The following is a 21,627-nucleotide window of genomic DNA, read 5'->3' on the forward strand; positions in this document are numbered from 1 at the left end:
TTACATGCTAGTAAAACTAAATGCATGCTCTTCAACCGATCACTGCCTGCACCTGCCCGCCCGTCCAGCATCACTACTCTGGACGGTTCTGACTTAGAATATGTGGACAACTACAAATACCTAGGTGTCTGGCTAGACTGCAAACTCTCCTTCCAGACACATCAAACATCTCCAATCCAAAGTTAAATTGAGAATTGTCTTCCTATTTCGCAACAAAGCATCCTTCACTCATGCTGACAAACATAGCCTCGTAAAACTGACTATCCTACCGATGCTCAACTTCGGCGATGTCATTTACAAAATAGCTTCCAATACTCTACTCAGCAAACTGGATGCAGTCTATCACAGTGCCATCCATTTTGTTACCAAAGCCCCTTATACCACCCACCACTGCGACCTGTATGCTTTAGTCGGCTGGCCCTCGCTACATATTCATCGCCAGACCCACTGGCTCCAGGTTATCTATAAGTCTATGCTATGTAAAGCTCCGCCTCAGTTCACTGGTCACGATAACAACACTCACCCATAACAAGCACGCGCTCCAGTGGGTACAGTATATCTCACTGGTCATCCCCAAAGCCAACACCTACTTTGGCCACCTTTCCTTCCAGTTCTCTCCTGCCAGTGACTGGAACGAATTGCAAAAATTGCTGAAGCTGGAGACTTATATTTCCCTCACTAACTTTAAACATCAGCTATCTGAGTAGCTTACCGATCGCTGCAGAGAATCAACAGCAGCAAGAGCGACATCATAGATATATACAGAGAAAAGAGTCGGCCCGAGAATTTAACCCTGTGGTACCCCCATAGAGACCGCCAGATGTCCGGACAACAGGCCCTCCGATTTGATACACTGAACTCTATCTGAGAAGTGGTTGGTGAACCAGGCGAGGCAGTAATTTGAGAAAACAAGGCTATTGAGTCTGCCAATAAGAATACGGTGTTTGACAGAGTCGAAAGCCTTGGCCAGGTCGATGAACACGGCTGCACAGTACTGTCTTTTATCGATGGCGGTTATGATACTGTTTAGTACCTTGAGCGTGGCTGAGGAGCACCCGTGACCAGCTCGGACATGTTCTATTTTAGTGCCAGAAATATGGGAGGAAAGGGAGTGATTGCTATTAGATTTGAGGAGCAATGGGGTAGAACAGCCAGGATTAAGTGAACTGCTGGGGAAATCTTCAGGGGATGTAGTATTTAATTATGTATTTCGTTTCCTTAGGGAGAGGAGAATGTTGGGTAAGATTTCGACCTTCACTGTCTCTGGTCCACACTCCAGTCCAGTTGGTGGCGGTAATGCAGCTTAAAGTTGGTCGCCAACCGCCATATAAAACCCACAGAAGAAGATTTCCGGTCTCCATTTTATTATAGCTAGCAGCTCATGTCGCAGCTACAGACAGGCGTTTCGACGGAAGGCTGCAAACGGATCGAATATTAGTGTTGGTTTTACAATACGGTAAATAACACATACCTAAATAATGTAAAGTGTGATATGTATTTCATTTTTCAATTCATGTTTATTTTATATTTACTGACTCTTTCATTTATACTATCTAGCTAACGTTAGTTAGCCCACCGAAGAGCTAGCTAGTAACGTTATCCATTTTCAGTATTTTCGCAGTTATTTAGTGAAGTTAACTGAAATGGTTAAACCAACGGTACTACATCGTGTAATTTTAATGACAAATGTTTAAGTGAATTTGCAGCTATACTCTAGCCCATGGCACGTAAACAAAAAAGTCAACTAGGAGGGAGCAAGCCAAGCAAATGTCGTGAGGGTTCTATCTCGTCAAGGCCCCAGCCCGGGCTTCTGCCATTTTGCATAACTACATACGGGCAGGTAGTTAGTAACCTTAGTGAACGATGCAAAGGGGCCGTGGGCGATTTTGACCAACGTTGGATCAGAAAACAAGCTTGTTCTAACAAACGTATTACTTACTTTGTAGCTGTAATGGCAAAACCTGTTCATCTTTCACGGCAATTACATATTAGAAGAATTACCGCAATGCATTTCCATGTGCTATGCATTTCCACACCACTTGCTTTATGCCCTGTATTAATTTCTGGCACTTTGTTGCCTACCTCAAATTCAGCCAGAACGACGCAAAACATCTGCGTGTTATAAACACACCTGGCTGTTTGAATGTGGCTTTGTAAATTGTATGTGTAGGGAAATTTGTAAATCTGCGTGTTATGAACATAGACTATAGTACAGTCCTACTTGAATATAAATTGTGTGGAAAATGTGTACTACGTGAAAATCTAAATGGACAATTCTTCTTTCAGTTTCTCATTCACGTTTGCGGAGTATCAATTTTTGTTTTGAAAATTGAGACCTGTTGAAATGGCAGGTAATTACAAAAGTTTTCGTTCCTTGCATGCCAGTACACTTGACAGATTGACTGTTTGACACAAGAATTTCAGATAATTAGAGGTGTGTGTGTGTGTGTTCCAGAACTGCTTGATGTAGCTTTTCTGGTTTATATATATATATATAAGTGCACTTTGTGCATTGGCCATTCTGATGCCTTTTGAAGCATGATTCCTAGAAAGCAAAACTAGTCAGATACTGTGAACCATCAACTCTAATACCAAAGATTGAGTGGAACCTGATGAATTCTATTAATTTTGCTTAATATATTTACAGATCCAGCCATGCACCGAGATTGCCCTCTTGACTGCAAGGTCTATGTGGGAAACCTGGGAAATAATGGCAACAAGACAGAGCTGGAGAGGTCCTTTGGCTATTATGGGCCACTTCGCAGTGTCTGGGTAGCAAGGAACCCCCCAGGCTTTGCTTTTGTGGAATTTGAAGATCCAAGGGACGCAACAGACGCAGTAAGGGAGCTTGATGGAAGGTAAAGCCTAAGAACAAGTTTCTGGTATAAAAAAAAAATAACTGAATGATAGATTCAGGAAATTGAGGACTGTTGAAATGAGAGGCAATCACTGAAGTTTTCGTTCCTTGCATGACAATATACTTTACAGATTTACTGTTTGACCAAAGAAATTAGAGGCATTCCAGAACTGTTTGAAGTAGCATTTCTGTTTTTGCTATATGAACGCACATTTTCTCCGTGTGCTTTTCACTTTATAAGATAACTATATGACAGAGCCTAGTTTGCTTGGAGATCCTTGTTTCCAAGCAATTCACTTACTCTGATATTTGGAAGGACTACATATTAATTTCAGTTGCCACTGGCCTCCATTTAACTACCCAACAGGTGGCGAAGCAAGTCGTTTGGTGACCGTTAAACAGTATACCCATGGTAACATCCTTATTGATCTGCACAGGACACTAAGTGGTTCTCGTGTGCGAGTGGAGCTGTCCAATGGTGAGAAACGCACCCGCAACCGGGGTCCTCCTCCCTCATGGAGCAGACGTCCTCGAGATGACCATCGCGGGCGTCGTGGCAGCCCGCCCGCCAGGCGCAGGTAACCCGTCTCCCGTACAGGGCTTTATGATAGCAATGCCCAACAGACTACAAATCCCTTCCTTCCCCTTTTCCTATTTAAACTTTTTTTGTTTGTTCCTGTATCTTTCCAGAATGCGTCTCCTGTTTCTATGCAACCATGTTGATAGTTCAGCTCTGACTGTTTGATAACCCTTGCTTCCATGGTAGTCTACAGTGGTTACTGTGATGTGGTGCTGGAAACGTGCTGTTTTCATCTTCATTATCATTGATCAATTTAACGAGTTCCAGGGAACTTTAGATCCAGGGGGTGGTACAGTGTGAAATGAAGTGTGTTGCTTTTTATGCCAAGTTAGGTACAATTGCATTTACTGCTGCCACTTTTTCTCTAAATTTGGATTGCAAGCTTTTCACTGTTGCCTAAAGCACTGAATGTGTTTTGGAACCATGGTTCATGCAAGATTATTTTAAGATTTGACAAAGTGTAAAAAATTGCAGCTAGCTTTTTAAGTAGGTGATTTGTATTACAAAGCAGTACTTATCTATGATCCCGGTGGGGTGGGAGGGAAGCCTAATGATGCTAGATTGGTTGTTTTTGTTACAAATTGAGGTTGCCTTTTTATTTACCATTTATATTAATAAAAATGAACCCCCGTTACAGAGTCATCACCATGCCTCTTCTCACCACCCTCTGAGTCAGTCAACTAGTCCTCTTTCAGCAGCATGTGACCTCTGACCAGCGTGCACCAATCAGCTTGGCTGGTGTCGTGTCACATGACCCAGGCATGGCCAGTCGTCAGGTTGCACCAGCCCATTGGTTCCTGCGCATGCAGTTCTCAGCCTCCTCCTCCAACCTTAACCAAATCGTCAGCGGCCCACCTCACATTCCCGACCAATCAGCGTTTTACGTCCCCAAATGTCTACACTACTACAACCTACCAGCAACAGCCTTCGGCTAACCAATAAAAGCAGGAAAAATCCACAGCCAGCCCCCATCCGCCAGCCAACTAATCACATCGCAGCATCTGGCCAGTCCTTTTCAGCCAAATCTGCCTACCCGGCCGACAGTCTGCCTCCCCTTCGTCATTTCTAGCTTGTTGAAAACCAAAAGACTAGTAAGTTTTTCCTGCTTCATACAGTACACTGCTGATTACAAATTTAAAAGTGAAGAGAAAGCTGCTTTTAAAAAAGGTTCTCCTTATTTGAATCAAATAGAGTTGGTATTTCTCACTCATTACTGTAATCCGTTGGGGCATGGCTCTGCATCCAGTGAGTCTAGGACCCTGACATTTTGAGATGTGAATTATTAAATTGTGACTATAAATGTTCAAAGGAGCTATTCTGATCAGTGCTTCCCCTTCCAAAGTGTAGGTCCCTCCCTGGTTTAGGTCGCAGTGGCCCTATCTTGTGTGTACTTTGTGGTTGTGCATAATATGTAACCTTTACTGCAGCTTTAAGATGCCAATGTTAAAACCCAATGTTTTACCATTAGTTATGTTGGAGCCCTTCATTTTCTTACCCCTCCCCATTTGGTATAAATGCACCTTTTTGCCATTCTCTCAGCTGGCAGTATTAACAAACCATGACCTTTTAGGGGAGGTGATGACTGAATTTCGGATTACAAATGCCTTATCAGAGGTCACCCATTCTCATCCCTTAGGAGGGGTGTAGCCTATAACTTTGTGCCCACTGAGGGTCAGTTTTCAGTGGGAACCGTAGGGTTTACTTCAAGGGAGTACAGGTAATTTGTGGTCGGATGGGTTTGGTATCAATGGGTCACCAATGTATTGTGCTCTGCTTTTGACACCCTGTCCCCCCCACCACCACCAGATCTCCACGAAGGAGGAGCTTCAGCCGCAGCCGAAGCAGGTATGTTGACAACCATAAGCGTCATTGTAAACGTGAACAGCTATACTGTGGGCAACTGAGATCAAAACAGATTATTGGTCATGGAAGCATGGACTTAAGGACTCAATTTTGAATCAAAATATATATGTATTATTTTTTAACACAGCTTTCCAGAGGGTAACTGACAAACTTGTCAATGATGACATCCTCTTGTCAACAGAGGCCTCAGTAAGATGCAGTGTGCTTTGGTTAATTCTGTGGTTCCTTCTGTATGCAGGTCTCTCTCCAGAGACAGGAAGAGGGAGAGATCTTTGTCCCGGGACAGAAACCATAAACCCTCAAGATCATTCTCTCGATCAAGGAGGTAAGCAGGAGAGGTTTTATGAGACAGGGCAAGGATTTTATATCTCGTCTTAATATAACAATGAAACCTCGTGTTAGTATTGTCGTGGAAATTTCCTGTATTTACCAAGTCATGAGAGCAAACCACACAAGTCAGTTATCACAAAGTCCATTTTAATTATATGAGCTCCATCACAACCTTGTGACTCTCAGATCAATTCAGTGTCTATAAATGAATTCTCTGAGTCCCTTACACATTGCAACTGAGATCCTTTATAGCAAAGACACAGATAGCCAGACAGCATTGGCATAGTTTAGGAGACAAAGCTGAACGATAAATTGTTCTTTTCTCAAACTCAGAACCTAAACAAATCCTCCATATCAACAGGCATATATCAAATCCATCCTATCTTGACAAGATCACAGAGACACATTGACTGGCACACAGACATTGTGGAGCCAAGAGATACAAGCTTGACCTCTCCCCTCTCTGCGGCCCAAGCAACTTAGTCTTGACAGAGAACAGATACTGCAACCCCGCCACAGTATTATACAAAAATAAACATTCTGATGAGAAGTAACTTGCAAACATATGATGAATATAAAACACCTTACCTATGTTACCAACTAATTCTGATTATTCCCCAACAGTATGTAACTCTTAACAGACCATGGCTGTAACATTGTTCTGAGAGTGCATGAATGCTCCGGGTAAAGTTTTAATTAACGTTCTTGCTTAACTGTTTTTCCCCTTCTCACAGCCGCTCCAGATCTACTGAGAGAAAGTAAGAAGATTCACGGCAATCGATGGATGAACAAATACAGCCATCCCTCTAGCGAGTTGTTTCATGTGATGGACTTTAAATGACCTCTGGTCATTTTTGTCATTTTTTTTATTTTATTTTTAACAATCAAATGTTTAGTATTTGCTTCTTTGTGACTTTCAAGGTATCTATTTCCTCTGTATTTTGTAAATAAGTGGGTATGCAGGTGTAATACGTTACTGAAAGGGCTGAACTTGAGAACCAACTTCTCATTCAAAATAGCATATAAGACATTGATGTTAGTCAAACATTTATTCCAGTGCCAAAATTGACAATAAAAATGCAAGTAGGTACATATAAAGTCAGTATCGTCCAAAACTGACTTGTGAGATTTGTGTACAAGATTTCGGCATGACTTGAGTGTTTGTCTCTGTATGTCTAAAAGTACCAGGTCAAGGAAAGGCCCTGTTTTAAATAGTCTAGTGCTCCCATCATGTTTCCATGTCAGCAAGATTTGTCTGGAGGTGGTAAAAGTCTATGGTCATCTATTCTTTGTTGATTAATATATGTATCCTGTTGTTTAGTTGATCAATAGGATTTTTGCTGTTCTTCCAGTTCCTGTTGGTAAATATTTGTCAATGGGAATAATGCCACCCTTATTCGGGATATTGGAATCGATTTGAGAAAAAAAGATGCAAAGTACTGAATACAATTATCTCAATTTTGGCTCTACAATATTCCATTTTCTTTTCCTTTGTACTATTTGTAATGTTCTCTGAATTAAAAACTGGTTGTTGAAAAGTCTTCTGTTACCATTTTGTGGGGAGATATAAAATATTAAACTGTCTACAGACCTCAGATGTTCTTGCTTTGGATGTAGACTCATCGATATGGAACTAGAAAAGATCCAACTATGCCTCCATCACAAATCAACAGGGAAGTGCTGGGCTTCATGATGACAATGCATATTTCTGTTTTCTTTGGTATTGAGGCACACAGCAGATTTCCAACAAGGGGTTGGAAAATGTATTGCTTTGATTTGAGCAAACACTTTTAATAGGACAGATCAAATGTTTGCTCTTTTCTTCAAATTGGCGCCCTCTACTGTTTTGTTTGTCTTCAGATTCACCACAAGATGTAGCTGATTAAATGGCATGATCATTACACAGTTCCACTGGTAGCTGGGGACAAAATGCCACTACAATGTGCAGTTTTGTCACAATGCCACAGATGTGAAGTTTTGAGGGAGTGTGCAATTGGCATGCTGACTGCAGGATTGTCCATCAGAGCTGTTGCCAGATAATTGAATGTTCATTCCTTTACCATAAGCTGCCTCCAATGTCATTTTGGAGTGGGAATGCTGCTGATGAGTATTTCTGTCTGTATTGAAGCCCTTTTGTGGGGGAAAATGCATTCTGATTGGCTGGACCAGGCTCCCAAGTGGGTGTGTCTAGGCCCACCCATGGCTGCACCCTGCCCAGTCATGTGAAATCCATATATTAAAGCCTAATTCATTAATTTAAATTGACTGATTTCTTCATATGAACTGTCAGTAAAATCAATAAATTGCTGCATGTGTAGTTGATATTTTTGTTCAGTATATTTGCACAACCATTGATTACATTTGGCACTGTGATTGGCTGGGCCTGGCTTCCAAGTGGGTGGGCCTATGCCCTCCAAGACCAACCCATGGCTGCGCCCCTGCCCATGTGAAATCCATAGATTAAGGCCTACTTTATTTATTTAAACTGACTGATTTCCTTAGATGAACTGTAACAGAAAGTATTTGTAATTGTTGCATGTTGTGTTTATATTTTTGTTCAGTATCATTGTCCTTCAATTCGTAAGAGGCTGAATGTATCTCACCGAAGAAAGCATCCAAGTGAGAGAAACAGCACCCCTGTGTATTTGTAGGCCATCTATCTGATTCTGTCTGGCCATAAAGAATATGACATTGTTGCCTCCCATAGCATTTGAATGCAAGGGAAGCCAGCGAGCAATTGGCCTCATTGAGCTAAACTGAGTGAGCTGAACTGTGAATGGTCCTGGAGCACCAAAAAAAGCTTGTTTGGATTTGGCTTCATTTCTATTACCTCAAGAGAAATACATAATTGACAGAAACAACTTAGAATTGTTGCATTCATTGTGCTGTTGTCCTCTTGTGGCTGGTTAGCTAGCTAAAATGGTCCCTTTCCTAAATTAGCTGGATGGAGATAGGGATCTGGACTTGTGGTTTTACTTTATTCTCTGTACTGGCCAATGATTATAATGGCGATTCTGATCCAAACATACATTTATACATTGGACTCAAGAGGATGGAAGTTCAACATGTAGCTAGATGTAGAAGAATAATGTTAACTAGCTAACGTTGCCTATAAAAGGAAGTTAGGCTAGCAAGCAATAATTTTAGCCAGATTAAAATAAAAGATTGTACTGTATGACAGCCATAGACTGTTTCGTCATCATGAAAGAAAGGGGGTTGGCATTGGCGTCTCCCCACAAGTAGGGTGAGTCAATGTTTTTTTATACTTGCACGCACACACACACAAATCAGAACCACGGACAGCCGCATATTTACCTTACGTTGATTGTTATTGGTAACTTTTAGTCAATGTTGAAATGGTGCTGGAATAGTGGAGGCAGCTCCTGTTTTCTTTGCAACTTGCAATATGCGTTCTCCAGTTTAGTAATGAAAAAAAGGTGTGGTGGAATTTATTCTGCCACTACATCTTACTGTCTCGACCTTAGGCGTATATATCACGGTGTCAATGTATATGAACTAACAGGTTATAGAGCAAACAATGCAATTATCACAACACATAAGTTGTCATATGTACATTTTTTCTGGCTTCCCCAGGGATTTTACTCACGCACCGCTACTGTAAGTTAGTTCTGCCATTAGGTTCCAAAAAGGGGAGACGAGGTCAGTTATACATTAGGTGCTATGATCCACATCTAATACCCCTTCAGTCTGTGACTGAATGACAATTTAGTTTCAATAATATCACAAAACAAACTTTACTGTCAAAATAGCTTTGTCTTCGGCTTCATATTCATAAACTTAAACTCATCTCCTATGATCATATGAATGATCTCTTCCATCTGAATAATCTCATCTCCTCCATCTGAATGCCCTCATCTCATAATAGGGTAAGCTACTTTGGATAAGTATGTGTTACATTTTATAAATGTATGGCATATCATAGGTGTAAATGTACCAATGACAATGGTTTTAAAAAGTCAAACCTGGACATCACAATTCTAAAATAGTAAACAAAATCCTATAATTGACTACAACTGGTGGATAAGAGGGGAGGTGACCAATTCGTAAATTAATGATTGAATTTTTATTTTATTTAACTAGGTAAGTTACAATGACGGCCTACCCCGGCAAAACCCAGACCACGCTGGGCCAATTGTGCACTTCCCTATGGGACTACCAATCACGGCCAGATGTGATACAGCCTGGATTTGAACCAGGGACTGTAGTGACACCTCTTGCGCTGCAATTTTTTTAAACCTTTATTTAACTAGGCAAGTCAGTTAAGAACAAATTCTTATTTTCAATGATGGCCTAGAAAAAGTGCCTGTTCAGGGGCAGAACGACAGATTTGTAACTTGGGAATTTGAACTTGCGACCTTTTGGTTACTAGTCCAATGCTCTAACCACTAGGCTACACTGCCTCCCCAATGCAGTGCCTTAGACCGCTGCGCCACTCGGGAGCCCCTCGTCCTCATGAAAATACTATAAAAAGTTCAATATAATTGTAATGTCACAAGACAACTTTACATAACTTAGATTTTAAAAGGGTGGTGACTGTCAAAGTTCCCTGTTGAATTCCCTCCATTATCACAAAAGTATATTCCAGTCTTTCTGGGTGTCTGTGAAAGCTCTGCGTCTGGACACTGCCCTCTGCAACTGGATCCTGGACATCCTGGCATAGACCGACAACACCACCACTCTTGTCAAGAGGGTGCAACAGCGTTTCTACTTTCTAAGGCGGCTGAAGAAATTCAGCATGTCACCCCGGTCCTCTCCAAATACTACTGCTGCACCATCGAGAGCAGTTGCATCATGGTCTGGTAAAGGAATTGACCTCGTTGAAAATCTGTTTGAATTGAAGAGGCCAATCCATAAGCGCAGAGGCAGGATACCAAGGACCTGGGAAGATTCTGTATGGAGGAATGGTCTAAGATTCCTCCCAATGTGTACTCTAATCTCATAAAACATTTTAGAGGAAGGCTCAGTGTCATTATCCTTGCAAGGGGAGGCTGCTGGAGTATTAATCATTTTGATCCCTATCTTTTTTAGATGTTTTTTTTTAAATTACTTGTTTGACTAAACCTCTATCTCTGAGCAATTGTATTAGTATAAAATAATATCATTTCTCAATTTTTGTGAGAAATACAAGTCTACTCTCTGGAATGTCACTCGAATAATCAGGCCAACCTACAAGAAGTCTAAGCCAAGTGAAGAAATTGGTCTGGACTGGAATTTACTCATACCGGAAAAACTTGGGAGAGTTTGAATGTGTGTACACATGGTTGTTTACTGGACGAAATACACATGCTTAACTCAGCCTTTGCACCAGAGAAAATTCATCACCCAGAGTTTATGGAAGTCGGCTTCTGCTTATCCGCCACTCTGCCAGAACAGTACACTTTGAGAAAGTATCAAGCAAAGAGAAGACATCAGTGAGAGCTTGAGTTGCTTTAGTTGTGCCTCAGGCATTTAGTAAAACATTGTTTTTAGAAAACTGATATTCAAAGCAAAAGTTTACTTAAAGTAAACCGTAATTTCATTCATTTTATTTTCAAAGAGTAACCTGAAACCGAGAAAGGGAACTTTTCCTGATGTTTGGATTGCAGTTTCAATGTATGTAAAATCTTCAAATATCTATGCATCCTACTTTTTATGTAAATTGAAATAACGGTAACTCAGAAAAGCCTCATCAGGCTATAGGCTTATGGAAATGTGTTATTTCATACAACTGAACAAAGGAAAGGTTGAATCATTATCAAATCAAAGTTTGTCACGTGCGCCGAATACAACAGGTGTAGACCTTACAGTGAAATGCTTACTTACAGGCCCTAACCAACAGTGCAATTTCTAAGTAGAAAACTAGGTATTAGGTGAACAATAGATAAAGTAAGGAAATAAAAAACAACAGTAAAGAAAACAGTGAATAACAGTAGCGAGGCGATATACAGGCACCGGTTAGTCGGGCTAATTGAGGTAGTATGTACATGTAGGTATGGTTAAAGTGACTATGCATATATGATGAACAGAGAGTAGCAGTAGTGTAAAAGAGGGGTTGGCGGGAGGCGGGACACAATGCAGATAGTCCGGGTAGCCATTTAATTATCTGTTCAGGAGTCTGGGGGTAAAAGCTGTTGAAGCCTTTTGGTCCTAGACTTGGTGCTCCGGTACCACTTGCCATGCGGTAGTAGAGAGAACAGTCGTAGACTGGGGTGGGTGGGGTCTTTGACAAGTTGTAGGGCCTTCATCTTATACCGCCTGGTGTAGAGGTCCTGGATGGCAGGCAGCTTTGCCCCAGTGATGTACTGGGCCGTTTGCACTACCCTCTGTAGTGGCTTGCGGTGGGAGGCCGAGCAGTTACCATACCAGGCAGTGATGCAACCAGTCAGGATGCTCTCGATGCTGCAGCTCTTGAACCTTTTGAGGATCTCAGGACCCATGTCAAGTCTTTTTAGTTTCCTGAAGGGGGATAGGCTTTGTCGTGCTCTATTTATGACTGTCTTGGTGTGTTTGGACCATTCTAGTTTGTTGGTGATGTGGACACCAAGGAACTTGAAGCTCTCAACCTGCTCCACTACAGCCCTGTCGATGAGAATGGGGGCGTGCTGAGTCCTCCTTTTCCTGTAGTCCACAATCATCTCCTTAGTCTTGGTTACATTGAGGGATAGGTTGTATTTCTAGAACCACCTGGACAGGTCTCTGACCTCCTCCCTATAGGCTGTCTCGTTGTTGTTGGTGATCAGGCCTACCACTGTTGTGTCGTCTGCAAACTTAATGATGGTGTTGGAGTCGTACCTGGCCACACAGTTGTGGGTAAACAGGGAGTACAGGATGAGACTGAGCACCCCTGAGGGGCTCCAGTGTTGAGGATCAGCGTGGCAGATGTGTTGCTACCTACTTTCACCACCTGGGGGCGGCCCATCAGGAAGTCCAGGATCCAGTTGCTGAGGGATGTGTTTAGTCCCAGGGTCCTTAGCTTAGTGAGGAGCTTTGAGGGCACTATGGTGTTGAACGCTGAGCTGTAGTCAATGAACAGCATTCTCACGTAGGTTGGAGTGGGTCTAGGGTTTCTGGGATGACAGTGTTGATATGAGCCATGATGTCATGGTTCCTCCTGGCGGCAGAAACCGCCCGAGAGAATTTTATTGGACTCAGGTGTGTCTTATTAGTTCATGATTGTGTCCCTGTTGAAAAAGGTATGTTTTCTGGGGTCCTTTGTAGAAGCTTGTCTTGTTTACCGTGTGTGTTCGTTTCCTGAGTGAGTTTGAGGCTTAGTATTTTTTTTTTCTAGTGTACTGTGATCCTGCTTCTACTGTTTCTCAGTAAAGTATTAATGTGTATCCTTATCCACTAATTCCTCATCTGGTCTCTTCTCTGCACCTGGGTCCAACCTCTTCACGCCATACATGATTAGCTACAGACGTGAGTGCTACAGATCGGTAGTCATTTAGGTAGGTTACCACGGTGTTCTTGGGCCCGGGGACTATGGTGGTCTGCTTGACTCACTCATCACTTAAGGAGGCAAACATATTGAGTGAATTTGTTTTTCCCAAATACATACAGTCTCTGTCCAACGATACTCTATTGTGGCTCTTTGTTTCCACAAACATTCAGTCCAGGTTATTTATTTTGTTGCCATTCTCAATTAGCCTTTGAGGCTTTGGCAGTCCTTTTTGGTTCTGCTGAAGCACTTATTGAAGCAGTTGAACAGCATTCATTGTCAGTCAGGGTGTTCTGACTCCAATGCTGAAGGCATTTGACACTTAGGAAGTGTCCTCCTGATGATCCTCAGTCCCTTGAGTAAACGGCTGAAGCCTTAGAGCCACTCGGTTTCCTCGAAGTTGTGATCCATGCGCCGTTTGGATCTCATACGAATGCGGTGCAACTTCTCTCTGCACGTGTCCTTGCTGCATCCAGGTTCCCGTAGTGATGTCTCTTGAGTTTTTGGTTTTTCCGTTCAATTAAAACCGACAACCATCTTCTCTTCGTCTTCGATAAGGTTAACAGCGTTTGGCGACTGAGCGAGAACGTTGCATTACCACCAGCTGGACGGGATATTGGATAAGAAATTAAAAGAACAGTGCAGAAAAGGGGGGAAAACTACATCATATTAAAATAAAACATGTTAACTAAGAAAACCCATCCCACTTATTTAATCCCAGTCCACTCTACAATACACCCCTACACAGGCTCAGGGGCCTGACATCAGGCTCAGGGGCCTGACATCAGGCTCAGGGGCCTGACATCAGGCTCAGGGGCCTGACATACATTCACGTCAGGATTTCTTGCACGGCCTCGGCTGTGAAATCACATAGACCCAAAAAAGCAGCATTCACAATACCAGTTTGATTCGACTTGTTCTCCGCTTGTGCTGTACAGTTTATGACCGTTGCAATCAATAATACAAAGTCCACCTTTTTAACATGTAGCATTTCTCTATCCTTCGGTTGATGAGAAACCTTCACTGGTCTTGGTGGCTCTACTGCCATTGTTTCTTCCCCGCTACTCGTTCCTTCCATAGCTTCCAATTTTCTCACCACCTCCACATGGGAGACGCACTGGACACTCCTTACCCTTGCCACCTCATTCTCCTCCACCCTAACAGGGTACTCCAGAAATGCAGGTGCATGTTCACCTCCACAGTTGCAGCATTCATCTGGCATAAGATACTCTTCCCTTCTGCACACACTTGACACATTACCAAATATTTTACATTTATGACACTGAAGGGGTTTGTGCAAAAAAGCTCTTACAGGGTATCTCATGAATCCTTACTTCATATGAGAAGGTAGAGACTCAAAGAAAAGTAGCATGGATGAATTGATTTTCTCCATACACGTCAGTCGATTTGCACCAACCACTCCATCGATGTCTTCAGTTATATTCTCTGCCTTTATTTCTTGCGCCACCCTAGAAATCACCCCCTAGATAGCACGAAAAACGAAAATCCACACAGGAAGCATTCCGCAACAATATCTTTTGATATTCTCCTCCGCAGACACAAACAATCTAAGATCACTTCTTGTGACTCACCGACTCCACACTTTCCTCCAACACATTCCAGATTTTCCTGGAGACGTTAAATGGATTTCCTAAATAGCATTGATCAAAAACCCTCAATCCGATTAAATACTAGTCTCGTGGTTTCCTATTTTCCAATACTGCTTTACTTCTCTTGTTTCCCTTTTTCTTCGCCACTGTAACCCAGTATTCTCACTTTCTGTATTATTAGCTTCACCCGACTCACTCGCAGTTTCAAACAAAACCTCAGTTTCCAACCATTTTCTCAACCGATGATCTTTCGACCTAGACAACCAGGAGAGGGGAGTTCCTTATTAATTAGTGACCTTAATTCATCAGTCAAGTACAGGGGAGGAGCGACAACCCGAAGACACTCGGCCCTCTGTGGAATGAGTTTGACACGTGACATAGATTTACCCAATTTCAGCCTCTATTCATTTACTGTAGTTAACTCTGTTTGTATTGCTGTCTGACATCAGACAAGTTTTCACGAAGCTAGTTTGGAGTGAGATTTATTTTCTTTAATCTGTAAATGTCTATCATTATCTGTGCGTATATTCAACATGATTCACAAATGAAACTATGATCTATGAATATATTTAGTAAATAAAATAGGATCTGTAAATATGTAAAAATATTTCACTAATTAAACCTTGATCTGTATATGTATTCAATATAGCTCACAAAAAAGCGAACATTTTAACAAATATAGAAGGATGTGTGAGAAAATGTTCAGAAACATTTACAACTGTGGAATGTGCATTTTGCACATTCAAAAAGTGCTTGTGGATCTCTGTATTTTGTTTGTCAAAAACGAAATTTATGGGTTAACACTGGCACTGAGTGGTTACATGTAGTACTACAGCCACAAGAGTTGACGTCCAGGACTTGTCTTTACATGTCGCTGTAGAGGTTTGCCCAGGCATGTACTGTACTAGATCAGGACAGTAGGAGGGCTTTATGAATCATAGTCTGATGGCAAGCAGTTAAATAGAACAGCAGCATCCTGAACACACAGTCCAGTTCCTCCTTTACACTGATGAAGTGTACAGTTGGGATTTTGAGAGAGATTTACTTGTGCATAAATGGTAAGTTCTTTATTGGTTGGGGTAGGCTAGATATACAACTTCTTACATCTTGTTGCATTAGCTAGTAGTGTTTCAGTGATTATGGTGTGATATTTGGTTGTTATTGGAATATCTGATTTATTGATGCCATTTACTAATATTTGTTTCAGTTTGATTGTTGGTGATATGATAGGCCGATTTAAGATAATTTTTTGGGGTTACTACCTTAGTTGTTGATGTTTAAATCTGAGAGAAACAGTTTTGGTCTTACATATCAATAATCTATCATATTTACCTTTGTTCACAAGTTCAGAGGCATCTGATTGAAGTGAAACATTTTTTTTTTAAATCTAACTTAAGCACTTTTAGATTTGCTATTCTATAAAGTAGAAGACACAAGAAATGGACTTGTGTCACATACTAAGGATATTTCAACAAACCGTCAACTCAGACAATGTACACTATATTTACAAAAGTATATGGACACCCCTTCAAATTAGTGGATTTGGCTATTTTAGCCACACCCGTTTCTGACAGGTGTATAAATTCGAGCACACAGCCATGCAATCTCCATAGACAAACACTGGCAGTGGGATGGCCTTACTGTAGGGGCTCCCTGACTTTCAACGTGGCATCGTCATAGGATGCCACCTTTCTAACAAGTCAGTTTGTAAAATTTCTGCCCTGCTAGTAGTGTTATTCTGAAGTGGAAACGGAAAGGTGGGAGCAACAAGGCTCAGCCGCAAAGTGGTAGGCCAAACAAGCTCACAGAACGGGACCGCCGAGTGCTGAAGCACAGAGCCTCAACCTCATCGAACACCTTTGTGAGGAATTGGAACACTGATGCGAGTCAGGCCTAATCGCCCAACATCAGTGCCCGACCTCACTAATGCTCTTGTGGCTGAATGGAAGCAAGTCCCTGCAGCAGTGTTCCAACACCTTGTGGAAAGCCTTCCCAGAAGAGTTGAGGCTGTTATAGCAGCAAAGAAGGGGAGGGGGGAATGAGATGTTGGACGAGCTTTTGGCCATGTAGTGTAAATATAGTGTAAATAATGGTCATGTAGTGTAGATCAGGTGTCTACATTTGACATGAGATCTTTTTACATGATCTTATTGATGACATTACTGTTTGCTCTTGCTGTGCTCTGTAACAGGGTAGCCTAGTGGTTAGAGTGTTGTCACTAGTAACCGGAAGGTTGCAAGTTCAAACCACCGAGCTGACAAGGTACAAAGCTGTCGTTCTGCCCCTGACCAGGCAGTTAACCCACTGTTCCTAAGCTGTCATTGAAAATAAGAATTTGTTCTTAACTGACTTGCCTAGTTAAATAAAAGTAGTTATCTGTATACTTAAAAACTGTATGCTGTTCTCTCCCTTTGTCCCCTGCAGTGTAGAACCAGAACAACCATGGACAGTTATAAGTGGATTCTGAGCTCCCTGGGGAAAGGTCCTGCCAGACGGAACCTGTTTGGCCCAGTGGACCATGAGCAGCTGCAGCAGGAGTACCAGAATGCCTTGCGCAGAGACCTGGAGGATGCCTGTTGCCGCTGGGGCTTTGACTTCCTGTCAGAGAAACCTCTGGCTGGGGGAGACTTCCAGTGGGAGGGGGTTCTAAGCACCAAGCTGCCTCTCCTCTACCAACCCTGCCTTTTGGGTCAGGGGGAGGCACAGAGGGAGGGAGGCCTGGTGGCCATCACAGGGAGGGTCAGGGCAGGGCCATTGCACCGTGGCAAGGAGAATATCCCTTGCACCCCTGAGAAGTGTGTAGCCAACCACCAGAATCTGGAGAAAACACCAGACAAGAAGGAGAACACAAACCACAACGAAAACAGACTGACGACAAAACAGACCGAAGACTAAACAGACCAACCTCACAGGCAGGAGCGTTGGTGTCGTGTGTGGATGTAGGGGTTGGTTTTTGGGGATGGGTTATAAGTTGGTAGGGTTGAACTGCTGGTTTACTTTAAAATTCCGTTTCGAATACGAAGTCCAATGCTGACAAGGCCTCTATTGGTTTCTGTCTCTGCAGATTTCTACCAAGCCAAGAAGAGAGTGGTGGGTACGCAGTGTAAGTCAGGCCAGTGATTTCAGGGCACACAGTCACAGCTGCCAGGGAGCCAACAGTCAGGACAGAACCACAGCAAACACTACTTCTCGCAGGAACCCACACACTGCACAGACACTGGACACATAGAGTGGATACTTACCTGGAGGAATACATAATCAATACTCTCGACAAATGCAGGGGGAAATTAAACAACCTCTTTTATTGCATCCATTACCAATGCATACTGTAAAAATAAATAAATGAGATCCATGTATGGTTAACCGATGTACTAATGATTTCAATGTAAGGGGGCTTGTGTTCTTCCTGTGGTAAGGGAGGGACATTCAAGCGGTACAAATGATGCACCCATGTTCATTTGTGAGTCAAGTAAGGACATCCTCTAAAACCCTATGACCTTTTGGTGTAAAGGGGACTTTTGCTATAAGAGCTCACTGTCTGGACAGGTAAGTTCCTGTCTGACATTCCACAGCACTGAAATGGACCAATCAAAGCCCTGCCTCTGGGTCTACCCTTAACCCCTCTTGTCTTGATGACATCTTGAAATTATGAAAACATACTGTTTATGGTAGAGGTTGAATCTACTACAATATACTGTCACATTGAGAGGACTCATTGAAAAATGACCCCAACAACACAATAGCTTTTTACAAAGTATTTCTGGTTCATATGTCCAAATTTATTGATTGATGTTATTTTATTTCATGTTTTTTCATTATGCTGTATTTCTTGTGAAGAGCGCCAGAATCATGTTATTGTCTGTCTTTTGCAAGCACTTCCTGCCCAAAGTATGTATTTTTGTACATATTGTGTAAATTTGTGAAATCTCAACATGTACTTATAGGAAACTAGTGGAAGAGTACCGTAATGAATAAGACTGTTATGCTTATAATGCAAATTCCTATATAGGAAATGTCATCAATGTCCCCCACCTTCTATCTAACTAGGGCATTTTGCTATAATACTCCTGGGAATTTGTTGATGGGTACCTCCCCAATGCTCTTTCATGCTTTTCTGAACACAAGGCCAGACATGAACGTTTCCTTTGAATAGTATCAGAGATCTATGTTTTCTTTCAGTATTGCTCAATATTTTTAATTTAGCCCACAGCAGGTGCATCAAGGGACTCAAATTAGTCAAGTGCATGTATGGTATTTTAATCTAAACAGGGAAATTGATTCCTCAAAAACACATAGCTCTTTTAGAGTAAGCTACAGCCAAGTGTAAGTGCAGTAAAATACACATTGTGTTTTTATCTGCCTCAGACTAAGGTCCATCACGGACCACGGTTATGTTTTGTTATGATGGATGATCCTTCTGCTATTGGTCATTTGAATGGGGGTTAGACACGTATCTGTCATGACAATTCTTCCAAACTAAACTAATAGCTTCACAGACCCTGATATTCTGCTTAGAACATGCATTACACCAAAAAATGCATTTGTGTTTATAGATGTTGGTGCACAAGTCCTACATAGGGTTTATGTTCAAAGCTACAACTAAAATATTATTTATTGTGAAATATGGTAGATATGTGTAATTGGTTATTAGATTTTTTTTTTATAAACACAGTATGTATATTTATCCTGAAGTACATTTATTGTTTCACCTTTGGGTGTCATGAAAATCTTTTGACCTGAAGATAAGTAATCAATATTTATAAAAATGTTTCCCTCCACCTCAGTCAGGCATCGATTCTGAAATCGAACAAAATATTTATGTAATACAGATCGTAGTTCTATGGAACCATATTTATACTGAACAAAAATATCAATGCAACATGTAAAAGTGCTTGCTCCATGTTTCAAGAGCTGAAATAAAAGATCTCTGTATTTCTCTCAGATTTTGTGCACAAATGTATTTAGATCCCTGCTCATGAGCATTTCTCCTTTGCCAAGATAATCCATCCACCTGATAGGTGTGGCATATCAAGAAGCTGATTAAACAGCATGATCATTACACAGGTGAGCCTTGTGCTGGGGACAATAAAAGGACACTCTAAAAGGTGCAGTTTTGTCATACAACACAATGCCACATATGTCTCAAGTTTTGAGGGAGCATGCAATGTTCATGCTGACTACTGCAGGAAAGTCCACCAGAGCTGTTGCCAGAGAATTTAATGTTAATTTCTCTACCATAATCCACCTCCAACATTGTTTGGCAGTACGTCCAACCGGCCTCAAAACTGCAGACCACGTGTAACCATGCTAGCTCAGGACCTCCACATCCGGCTTCTTCATTTTTGTGATCATCTGAGACCAGCATCCCAGACAGCTGATGAAACTGTGGGTTTGCAGAACCGAAGAAGTTCTACATAAACTGTCAGAAACCGTCTCATGGAAGCTTATCTGCATGCTCATCGTCATCACCAGGCTCTTGACCTGACTGCAGTTCGGCATCGTAACCGACTTCAGTGGGAAAACGCTCACCTTCGATGACCACTGGCACAATGGAGAAGTGTAATCTTTTTTTAAAGTATCTGTGACCAACAGATCCATATCTGCATTCCCAGTCATGTGAAAGCCATAGATTAGGGCCTAATGAATTTATTTCAAATGACTGATTTTCTTATAGGAACTGCAACTCAGGAAAATTTTCATAAAGGATGAAGATGGGGCCAAGCGTACGTTTGATTACATTTATACGTACCTCTACACATTATACACCATTACCACATCATCAACTCTTTTTAATCATGCTCATCATATTCCCAAAACTGTGAAAGTTAGCTCATCAACTATAAATTATTTGCATAAACGAAGATTAAAAACTAAATCCCTAGTATTTTTGTATTTATAGCATAATGATTACGAATACTATCATCATGTCGAGAGCTAGAATAAAAATAGGATTTGTAATTATGTTACTGCTATTAATAGTTGACAGAGCCCATTGTGGTTGTCAGAGGCCTCACCTTGGTCACTCCTCCACTCCTGTGCCCCTTTTTCACCTTGGAAACAGAAGATGACCACTGAAAGTAGTGACACCATCGTGATCATCAAGGGCAACTGCTCCACTCCTGAGTTGAACATACACATTCTCCCCAACCTTTAGTTGCAGGGAGACTGAGTTGGACATGTTGATGTAATAATCATTAGATGAGTTGTGGAACGCAGAGATGACCGTCTGGGAGTTCTTGTACATGCTTAAAATCATAGGATGTGTTCCACGGCCAAATCCAGTAATCGCAAAGTGGTAGACTCCTTTAACCTTTGCAGTGAACACACCTAAATATAAGCATTAAGATATTAGTGATTTAGTTGATGAGACATTGGATTGTGCAGTCAGATGTGTCACAGGCTGGCTCATAGCTCGTGGCAAAAATGAGGGGAACCGAACAACAGGTATAGGCCAATCAAAAAGGTTCTTTATTATAACCCAAAAACTATTAACTTTAAACAAAGAAAAAGGAATGAGGTGTGAAAGTATCATAATGTAGGGTGTATGTAAAGTGCAGGGATGCGTGAATCTGTGCGTGTGAATATGACTGAGTGAAAACTACATAAAACTACAAAGGAACAAACAAAACAGGATCATACCTGGAGGAGCAGAAAGAGAGACAAGAGTGGTTAGTGAAGCAGTTTAAATACCCTGAGCCCAGATGACTCCAATCACTAAGGACCCTCCTCTGCCTGCAGGAGGAACCGCCCCTGCAATGCAGAGGAGGGGCCGTGAAAGATGGAACAGAGTAAACAGGCATTTCAACATCATAGATTTACCAGGTGGTAACTTGTGTAATAGACAATGGCTGGAATGCGGTTTTAACCAATCAGCATCCAGGATTAGACCCACCCATTGTATAACATGTACTTTTTACTTGAGATTAAGATGTACAGTGCACTGTTACAA

At 41.7% G+C, this 21,627-nt stretch overlaps 2 protein-coding genes across 3 annotated transcripts; both read left to right on the top strand.

Moving 5' to 3' along the window:
* The first annotated feature begins 1,347 nt into the window (after positions 1 to 1,347).
* Positions 1,348 to 7,171, top strand: LOC135541969 (serine/arginine-rich splicing factor 3). 2 transcript variants are annotated; one of them, XM_064968501.1, is made up of 7 exons: positions 1,348 to 1,456; positions 2,287 to 2,351; positions 2,648 to 2,858; positions 3,295 to 3,435; positions 5,244 to 5,282; positions 5,539 to 5,625; positions 6,365 to 7,171. In XM_064968501.1, exons 2-7 carry the CDS (start codon positions 2,345 to 2,347, stop codon positions 6,390 to 6,392), a joined length of 513 nt encoding a protein of 170 aa, XP_064824573.1. In that variant the 5' UTR covers positions 1,348 to 1,456; positions 2,287 to 2,344; the 3' UTR covers positions 6,393 to 7,171. The 2 variants fall into 2 exon arrangements, with proteins under 2 accessions (XP_064824573.1, XP_064824574.1); XM_064968502.1 differs by lacking the exon at positions 2,287 to 2,351 and having other exon boundaries at positions 1,349 to 1,456.
* Positions 7,172 to 15,639: 8,468 nt separating this feature from the next.
* LOC135541091 (cyclin-dependent kinase inhibitor 1B-like) lies at positions 15,640 to 18,041 on the top strand. The gene is made up of 3 exons (XM_064967214.1): positions 15,640 to 15,736; positions 17,103 to 17,617; positions 17,743 to 18,041. The coding sequence occupies exons 1-2, from the start codon at positions 15,734 to 15,736 to the stop codon at positions 17,571 to 17,573; spliced, it is 474 nt and encodes a 157-aa protein (XP_064823286.1). The 5' UTR covers positions 15,640 to 15,733; the 3' UTR covers positions 17,574 to 17,617; positions 17,743 to 18,041.
* Positions 18,042 to 21,627: the final 3,586 nt, after the last annotated feature.

This window comes from Oncorhynchus masou, chromosome 6, assembly GCF_036934945.1.
Source record: "Oncorhynchus masou masou isolate Uvic2021 chromosome 6, UVic_Omas_1.1, whole genome shotgun sequence".
NCBI lineage: Eukaryota > Metazoa > Chordata > Actinopteri > Salmoniformes > Salmonidae > Oncorhynchus > Oncorhynchus masou.

Excerpts from the sequence above, each read along its gene's own strand:
- LOC135541969 (XM_064968501.1), top strand. Across the intron at positions 2,859-3,294 it reads GTAAGGGAGCTTGATGGAAG|GACACTAAGTGGTTCTCGTG; the intron begins GTAAAGCCTAAG and ends TGATCTGCACAG. Across the intron at positions 5,626-6,364 it reads TCATTCTCTCGATCAAGGAG|CCGCTCCAGATCTACTGAGA; the intron begins GTAAGCAGGAGA and ends CCCTTCTCACAG.